We start from the raw sequence: 9,527 nt of genomic DNA, 5'->3' as shown, positions 1-9,527 counted from the left end.
ACAGGTGAATGATAATCAGTCACAAGCTGACAGCAGGGAAAGACAGACAAAGCTATGCAACTTGCATGGAAATAGATCAGAACTGCCTGAGCTGCAGCACTAATACTTCCAGTAATAGCTGCTGCAGCAGCGATCATTACACCCGCACCTCCCCTTATACCACCACCCCCCTCCCCATACAACCCCATACACCCAATATTCATAATCCAACCATACTTCACATTCATACCCCATAGGCCACAGTCACAATGGACCCTTATGCCATTTTGTCTCGGTATTTCGGCTAATCGCCAGTGTCCCTCCTCCCTAACCCGTACTTGATGGTCCCGCCTTTATGACCGCAAGGGGGGAGTAAAAAAAAATAAAAATAAATAAATATGTTTGTGTTAATAAAATGTTAATTTACTGATATTTGGATGAGCTGACTTTATCATCAAACGTTTTTATTCCTAAAACAATCCCTTATAGCCTCATTAAGATTAGCATCTTTTTGGGATGTGGGGGACTTTATTTATTTCATAACATAACATCATCATTGAACCTATTCACATCCACTAAGGTCATGGTTACTTCAACTGGCGAAATTAATCAGATCACGTATGGTTGTTTATAAGTAGGGGACTATTATGCTGGGAATACACCATACAATTTTCTGTTAGATTTTTCTGTTAGATTTTCTGTTAGATTTACTGTAATTAGATTATTTTCTGTAGATACTGGTCATTATCTCTGGTGCATTGTCTTCTGGTTATCTCCTGCTGAGTAGAGCAATGCCTAATTGCTAGGCAGGTAGATGGTTAGATAGCTAATTTCCGACATGTTGGACTTTATCTGTCTGGCAGGTAACTCTAACAGAAAATCTAACATAAAATTGTATGGCGTATTCCCAGCATTAGCAACGGTGTGGAAAAAAAAACCCCGACACGCATGCAGAATAGTGCAGGGAGTAATATTAACCTGATCCAGTCCCGCTGGTCTCCTTTATGCATCACAGCTGCACACTCTTGGCTGCCATTCGCTGGCTCCCAAACATGTGACTCACATTGGTCATATGATCGGGAGACAGTGAATAGCAGCAGAAAGTGTGCGGCTGTGATGCATGGAGGAGACCCACAGTGCTGGAGCAGGTAAATATTTCTCCACTACCTTTGGTACTCTGCATGTGGGTAAAGAGAGGGAGTAGGAGTGGGGCCCCACAGCCCCCAGGGGTTGCAGGCCAGGGTCGCAGGGGCTATTGTAACTTCCCCGACTTTTATTGTTTGTCTCTTTTCAGGCTGCGACAGGCAGAATGAGCCCCAAACTCTCCATTCTCCTGATATTTGGGATTGTCCTGGGCTTCCCTAACCTCTCATCATGCCAGAACTGGAGTACTTTCCAGCAGAAGCACATCAGACCCAGCTCCATCAGCTGTAAGACTGAGATGAACCAGTCCTTGTTCTACGTTAGTGGAAACTGCAAGACGGTGAACACCTTTATCCTCGCAAGTGCCTCCACTGTGCAGGCGATCTGTAGCGGTACTACGGGTAACCAGCTAGTGACAAGCCCCACCACCTTTACACTCAACGATTGCCGCTACCAGAGTGGCTCCCCCGGAAGTTGTGTCCATGGATTCCAGTCCTTCACTAGCAAGATATGTATAACGTGTGAAAACAAGCTGCCTGTACACTTTGCCAAATCCACCGTCTGCTAATGTGTTATCTGGCTTTATACCATAGCCAAGTAAGCATCTCTTTTTAATAAAAGACCTTCCTGTACTGAAAAAACCTCTGCTAAGTACTGATTTTTTTTAATCTAAAATGACCAAAACAGAACAATAATATTATAATTTCCAGAACTAGACCAGATAGTAATAGAACGCATGCATGAAAAAAGGGCCCCAGGAAAAAAGGGCCAGACTGGATAACGAAATGGCACCAGTGAATAATGAAATCTTAATAAACATTGTTGTCAAACCTGGTTAACGATAAATATGTTTTAAAAACAGACAGGAGATAATAACAAAAAGTTATAATGTTAAAAATCACTACGCAATTCAACAATACAGCTTAACACACAACCCTACTCTCACACAGAACCCTCCCCTGGTGGTGTCTAAAACTAACCACTCCCCTGGTGGCGCCTAACCATAAACACCCCCGGGTGGTGTCTAACCCTAATCCCCCCGGTCGTGCCTAATCCTAACCGCCCCCCTGCTGGTGGCTAACCCTAACCACCCCCCCGGTGTTGCCTAAAACTAACTGCCTCCCAGGTAGTGCCTAACCCTAACCACTCCCCCTGCAGAAACACCCTTTTACAAATAGAAGCGATGAAATCTTTTATAACGTAAAATCTGTACATACAAACGAAATAATATGACAAAAACTGTAATGTTGCAAGCTTCTAAAATTATAACATACTTCAAAAACTGTAATGTTCTAATGTTGTTAACAATATTTATCGGGTGCCCTTTTTTCTGCTTTTTTCGCCGTATTAACGATAATTGCATTAGAGTCTATTGTGGCGCCCTTTTCATCCACCCTCCGCTGGCGCCCTTTTTTCCTACTACCAATAGAACTATGGTGCAAGTAATGTGTACATTTCTGTGCTACCACTTAACCTCCTTGGCGGTAACCCCGAGTCAGACTCGGGGGTGGAAAAAAGAAGCCAGGAGTGGCAATCCCGAGTCTGACTCAGGGTAGCTGCCCGGGAGGTCTATGCAGAGCCTGCAGCGCAGCGGCATTTCAACTCACCTCCACCCCGGGATCCAGACGCTAGCAGTCATACTTCTTCCGGTCCTTGGAGGCTCTTGATCCCACTATAAGAGCACAACACCACCAGAGGATGGAGGGAGAACTGCAGCACTGGATTCCAGAGGGGTGAGTAAGTGCAGGGCTGCTGCAGATCTCAATGCGGTATAATTTTTTTCCTGGTTTTAGGATCTAAAAGCGTGTGAAAAAGTTGCACTGCTTTTAGACCCTAAAATCCAGAAATAATCATACCGCCAGGGAGGGTAAATAGAACCTGAGATCAAGTAAACATTAGGTTTTATACTTACCTGGGACCTCCTCCAGCCCCCTGTAAGACGTGGGCTCCAACGTTGTCCATCTGGTCATGTCCGTTCCTCTGCTGTCCACCCCAGTAAAGTACCCGACTAAGCCAGTCAGGAACAACTGCGTATGTATGTATTTTTAAAACAAAAAAAAGTTAGACATTCCGGATTCTCTTCAGATTACAGCTACTTTGAAACTTTTTAAAAATAAAGTCTGTAAACACATTAAGAAAAATAAATAATTCAATATTCAGATATCCTTATTGATCTAGAAAATCAAACGAATCAGGCGCTGAGCAGAGATGTCGCAAACATCAACTGTTGGGTTCCCGAACAGCCAACGCGAACTTCCGCAAATGTTCACAAACAGGCGAATCTGGCAAATTGGTATAGACTTCAATGGGCAGGCGAATTTTAAAAACTACATTGACTGTTTCTGGCCACAAAAGTGATAGAAACATTGTTTCAAGGGGTCTAACACCTGGACTGTTGCATAGGGATGCTCATTCAGATTCCACGGAAATGCAATTCCCGAAATTCCGATCGGAAATTGCATTTCCACATCAGAATGCGGAAATCGGTAATGCAAGTGCGGTAGGCGGATTTCCGCCGGAAATCGTGGAAATTCCACCCGACTTTAACATCAATTTTCTCAAAAACTATAAAGTCTTTTTGAAAACTTTTTTTTGCATCTTGTTCACAAGATTCGGTTAATAAACCCTGAAAATTTGGTGTTTCTAGAACTTAAAGGGGCTTTGCTATTAACTGCTAAATTTGGCGGATTTTTACTGTAATGTAAAATGCAGAAAATCTGCATCTGCCTATTTTCTGCATTTTACATTACAGTAAAAATCCGCCGACTTTAGCGGTCAATAGCAAAGCCCCCGTAAGTCCTAGAAACACCACATTTTCAGGTTTTACTAAACAGAATCTTCTGAACAAGATGCAAAAAAAAGTTTTCAAAAAGACATTATAGTTTTTGAGAAAATCGATGCTAAAGTCGGGCGGAATTTCCGCAATTTCCGGCGGAAATTCCGCATTGGCATGCGGAAATTGGTAGCGGAAAGCGGAATCGGTAATCGGTACATGACGGAATGCGGATTTACCACGGAATCGGAAATTGGCATTCCGACCATCCCTACTGTCGCATGCCAGAGGGGAATCCATGCCAAAAGTCCCACCAAAAAATATGGAGTTGACACAAAGTCGGGTTTTAACCCCTAAAGGGCAGAAATCACACTATGCACATCTCTGGGTGTCACTGGGCTGTGTGTGGAGTGCCACAAACAGAGAAATGTAATAGTACTATCAGAATACAGTGAAATAATAATGCACTGGAGTGGTTCTGTGCATGCAACTTAATGAGGCAACAGCAATAGCAGTATTGTGCACACAGCTCTGGGTGTCAGTGGGCTGTGGAGTGTCACACACACACAAAAAAACACAGGAGACCGATGTGCTAGCCCTCAAAAGGGCTGTTTGGGGTGCTTTCACAGCAAGTGAGGAACAAGAACACAGGCCTTGCTAATGCTTTCCCTACCTATCTGCAGCAAGTCTGACCCTGCTTTCACTAACTTTCAGCAGCCAGCGCAGAATGAATCCAATATGGCCACCAAAACTGCTTTTGATAGGGGTTGGGGCCAGGAGGGGGTGCTAGCTGATTGGCTGCCATGTGTATGCTGACTTTAAGGTAAGGGGTCAAAGTTTGGCTCCAAGATGATGTATGGGGGTGGGTCGAACATGCCATATGTTCGCAGTTCGCAGAGAACACGTACAGCGAAAGTTTGTAGCATACTGCTCGCCGGCGAACAGTTCAGGCCATCTCTAGTGATTTCCATGCAGGACCCGGGGCTGACCCTTGGGGCTTCATTTTATTTAACACAGCTCCAAACACAGCAGCGTGGAAAGGACCTTACCGCCAAAGAAGCAGGTGTCAGAATGAGGTGGCAGCCTTTTAATCTTGATCGTGCTTATTCCAGCACCCTGCAGTGTCACAGCAGACATCAGGTGATCTCAATGATGAAGGTTTTAGCAGTGGACTTCTTCAATGGGTGAGTAGCTTGCTTGTTTGTTTTTGTTTTTGTGGGGTTTGAAAAAAATCAGGGATAGTCTTGTTGAGGGCATTAGGACATGGAAGGTAAATAGTGTTAGAGATTTAACAACATAATTACCTTGAACTGCAGTATAGTCAAACAACCACAAGATGTCACTGTGTGTAAAATGTGCTTTTAGGGTCTTTATGGGATTGTTATTTCCTGTATTCTCTGGGCTTGATTCACTAACCGGCGCTAAGTGTTAGCGCCGGAGTGAAAAGCCACTTAGTGCCCCTTATGTAGCTTTGTGCACACTAATAGATGCACAAAGCTACATCGCATAGTGCGTGCAGCGTAGTGCACCGATAATGGCAATACAATAACGTATGCTATATATGATGCGATGATAACGGCGCATCGGATGTGACAAAAATGACGCATCAATGCGCCGCTTAGGTCGCATCCAATGCGCCGTGTTCGGCGCACCATGTACAGCATAGCGGGTCCGACGTTATCGTCGCACCGTGCACTGTTATGGACGCACCACACTGTGCGCACTATGCGCAGTGCTGTGCGCGATGTATGGGCGCAAACCTCTTATCGTCCTGATTTGCGCCCACTAAGTGATAAGACACACTAACCAGCTTAGCGCCGGTTAGTGAATCAAGCCCTCTGTTGTTCCTCACTGTTCCAAGTCAGCTGTATTTCCTGACGGTGGTGTATGTTTTATCTCTGCATGTTTTTCTTCAGTAAAGAGTTCTAACTTGGGTGCCTATCTGCGTGTACAGAACACTCTGCTCCATCTAATAGTGTATTGCACAGTGACACAGCTATACGAGATGCAGACAGGGCCGGTCCTAGACTTTTTGCTGCCTGAGGCAAACTTGTAAGGAAGCACCCCCCCCCCCTCCCTCCAGATTTACATTGCAAATTTTTTCACAGGTGGCGACATCTTTACAGCTGGTAGTGTATATTGCAGAGAGTTCACACAGTGCACTGTATGTCAGTGGTCATAGTCCACTAAAACCCAAGAAAATATCCACTCTCTATGCAACAGCCATGTCTTCCCTTCACCTATTCACATTCTCAATCTTCTGTATAGCCTCCCCATATCCCCCTGCAAACTGTCTATCTGCCTCCCCCTCTGTGGTGTGTTTCCCTTTATGTCTCTTCTGTCACTACACTCCAGAAACTGCCAACTGTTAAGCTGGCCACTAACTGTCCAATTTCTAGCAAAAATCGTTCGAGCGATCAGAAATTCTGATCGGATTGGTTGTAAATAATCTCCATTGGTGGACACAATCGATTATGAACGAGTGGAAAAAATGTCGCCCGAATGAATTTTCGTCGAACGAAAATTTGGATTTTCTTGGTGGTCGTGATAGATAGGAAGCAATGATTGGTTAGTTGATGGTGTAGTGAACGATTTTTCGTCCGATCAGAATTTCTGATCGCCTGAACCATTTTTCGCTAGAAATTGGACCGTTAGTGGCCAGCTTCACACCTCAGATACCACAGAAGTGACAGAAACATACACTGTCAACTGTTACACCACAGATACTGTATATATCACATGGCGGCAATGACGAGTTTCCCTTTAATATTTCCCCGTAAGCAGCGAAGACTCACCAGGCAGCAGAAAGTGGATAGCCCGGACTCTGCCCTCCCTGATCGGCTGCCAGGTCACCCCTTCCCGCACGCAGCCCCTCTCCTGGGTGGAGATGGCGAGGAGGGTTCCAGACGGCTCCTGGTGGAGTGAGAAGCACAGCTGGAAGGGGCTCAGCACATCTTTCTTCAGCAGTCTTGCGAAGGGGATCCCTGGTCTCCAGGACTCCACAGCGGCCCCTCGGTCTCTATGCCAGTGAAGGTGCTGCACTCCAGCGCGGGCTCTGGCTGAGGTACAGGAGGGAAGGCGGCGGGCATCCATTTCGTGCTGGCAGGCAGGGGGCAGCGGTGGGTCATCATTACCGACAGCGGTGCTCGGTGATATTCAGGGCGGGCAGCAGATATCGTGACTCCAGTCACTTCCGCATCCTGCCTGGCAGTCACCCGCCGTCATCATGAAGGCAGCGTGCAGCTTGCAAGGACACAGAGGCCGGTTCCGAGCATCAAGGGTGGTGTGCTGGCGTGCACAGCCTAGGGGGTCCCAGCCAGGGGTGCAGTCTGGCCGGATCACTCACAATTCAGTCCAGGCGGGCGGCGGCAAGCGGGAAGCAGTAAAAGCCAGGTGGACTCACTTCCCCTTTCTGCCTGGTGCCGCCCCCCACTTCCGCCGCCTGAGGAACCTGCCTCACTCCGCCTCATGGGCGGACCGGCCCTGGATGCAGAGGTTGTTACTGCGCTGGGACCCATGGACTTCGAGGGTCCCACTTTAGCCCTTCTCCAGTCACTGCGTTAGCTCTTTACTGGTCCTGTAGTGGAAATGATCACAGTGCTTTAAAGTGGAATTGAAGCGAAAAAACTCATGATACAATGAATTATATGTGTAGTACGGATAATTAATAGAACATTAGTAGCATTAGCAGTACTACACATACAAATCATTATATCATAAGTTTATTCTCACTTCGGATTACCGTTAAATAGTGGTAACCCGTAGCAAACCATTTTGTTTCCTTTATTACACAGTGACAGTACTAGTGGGGGGGCCAATGTAAAATTTGCACTTGGAATTCTGTAGTTATGTCACTGTCATAACTGCCCAGTGGCGTAGTTAAGGAGCTGTGGGCCCCGATGCAAGTTTTACAATGCCCACCCCCCCAATGCACTCTATACATAGCAATTGATACGACGCACTAAAACCTGCCAATGGCAACTACAGTGTCAGAGGTGCAAGAGGGGGATGGGGAGCAGTTTGTTAACCCTCCTGGCGGTTTGTCAAAATCCGCCAGGGAGCAGCAAATACGTTATTTTTTAATTTTTTTTTTCTCATGTAGCCATGTAGCGAGACGAGACGATATGCCCCCAGCCCCTCCGATCGGAGATCAAGAGATCCCGTTCAAAGAACGGGATCTCTTGTAGGGCTTCCCCCGTCGCCATGGCGACGCGGCGGGATGACGTCACCGACGTCAAAGGGGACTCCGATCCACCCCACGGCGCTGCCTGGCACTGATTGGCCAGGCAGCGCACGGGGTCTAGGGGGGGGGGCGGCTGCGGCGACGCGTATAGCGGCGGATCGGCGGGTAGCTGCGGCGATTGGGCACTGCACGCAGCTAGCAAAGTGCTAGCTGCGTGCAGCAAAAAAAAAATTATGCAAATCGGCCCAGCGGGGCCTGAGCGGTGCCTCCCGGCGGCATAGCCCGTGCTCAGCATGGGCTTACCGCCAGGGAGGTTAATGATTACCACAATTCAAAGTATCTATAGAAGTGATTATTATGAGCACAGGACAAATAGAGAGCTACTACTGCAGTTGAGGAAGGGCCCTTCGGGGCCCCTCTGGCCCAAGGGCCCCGATCCAGTCACAACCTCTGCAACCCTTAGTGCTACGCCCCTGCAACTGCCCCTTTTTTGGAGGGACAGTCCCGCTTTGGGAATCAAATCCCTCTGTCAAATGGGGAGCAACACATGAAAAGGGAAGCTATTGTCCAAGAGAGATGTGCGTTAAACAGAGGGGCTACAGTGCAGTTATGATACACATGAAAGAGGGGGCAACACATGCTGCTGCACTTGAAAGGTGAGCCCCAATATACTTGACCTAGAGGTGAAATAGTATAAACCCCGCCTTGGAGGTGTGTACCAGGCTTAAGTCCTGATGCATCCCAGGTGACAGTCCTTATATATGTGTACAAGGTTTTACACATACTTCTAACCCTTACAGTGCCATGGACATCCATAGGTGTAAAAGCATATAATTTTACACTATAAACAGTTTATTTCCTTTACATGAAGGGCCGCCTCTACCATAAGGCACTGTAGGCACATGCCTACAGGCGCCTGATAATGGAAAGCAGCTCACTCTTCTCCCTGAGTGCCTCTCTCCCTCTTTCCCTATACAGAGTCCTGAGCAGAGCATAAATGAGATTACTCACCCGGGTCTCGGCATTCCACTGACGAGATCTCCTTTCAGTCAGCGGCACCTCTAGATACTTAATACTGAAGTTCCTCTAGCTACCTAATAATTAGGGGCACCTCTAGCTACTTATTACTGAGGTTACTTCTGGCTAACTTATACTGAGGGGAATCTGTAGCTACCTATGATGGGGCAAGGGAAGTGAGGCAGAAGCGACAGCTGGGACAGCCAACACACTTGTGGTGCAGTTTGGCGGGGGTTTGTAGGTTCATGGAGGATAAAGTCTAGGGTAACAGGACATCTGTGCCTATAGGCTCCTGTGATGTAAATCCAGACTTGTTTACATGCATAAGACTTATGAGGATTCAAGAGTTAGAGTATCCCGTACCTACAGAGGATTTGAATGCCATACACATGCAATTTAGGCTGTCTGTAATTAGTCGGCCATCTGCTCTGG

General features: G+C 46.9%; 1 protein-coding gene across 1 annotated transcript; it reads left to right on the top strand.

The window, feature by feature from the left end:
• The first annotated feature begins 1,288 nt into the window (after positions 1-1,288).
• Positions 1,289-1,690, top strand: LOC137527295 (sialic acid-binding lectin-like). Its single transcript, XM_068247803.1, has one exon. It carries the CDS (start codon positions 1,289-1,291, stop codon positions 1,688-1,690), a length of 402 nt encoding a protein of 133 aa, XP_068103904.1.
• The last annotated feature ends 7,837 nt before the right edge of the window (positions 1,691-9,527 follow it).

This window comes from Hyperolius riggenbachi, chromosome 8 (assembly GCF_040937935.1).
Source record: "Hyperolius riggenbachi isolate aHypRig1 chromosome 8, aHypRig1.pri, whole genome shotgun sequence".
Taxonomy (NCBI): domain Eukaryota; kingdom Metazoa; phylum Chordata; class Amphibia; order Anura; family Hyperoliidae; genus Hyperolius; species Hyperolius riggenbachi.
Note: the sequence above shows the minus strand (reverse complement) of the source record. Positions and strands in the feature narration are given on the sequence as shown.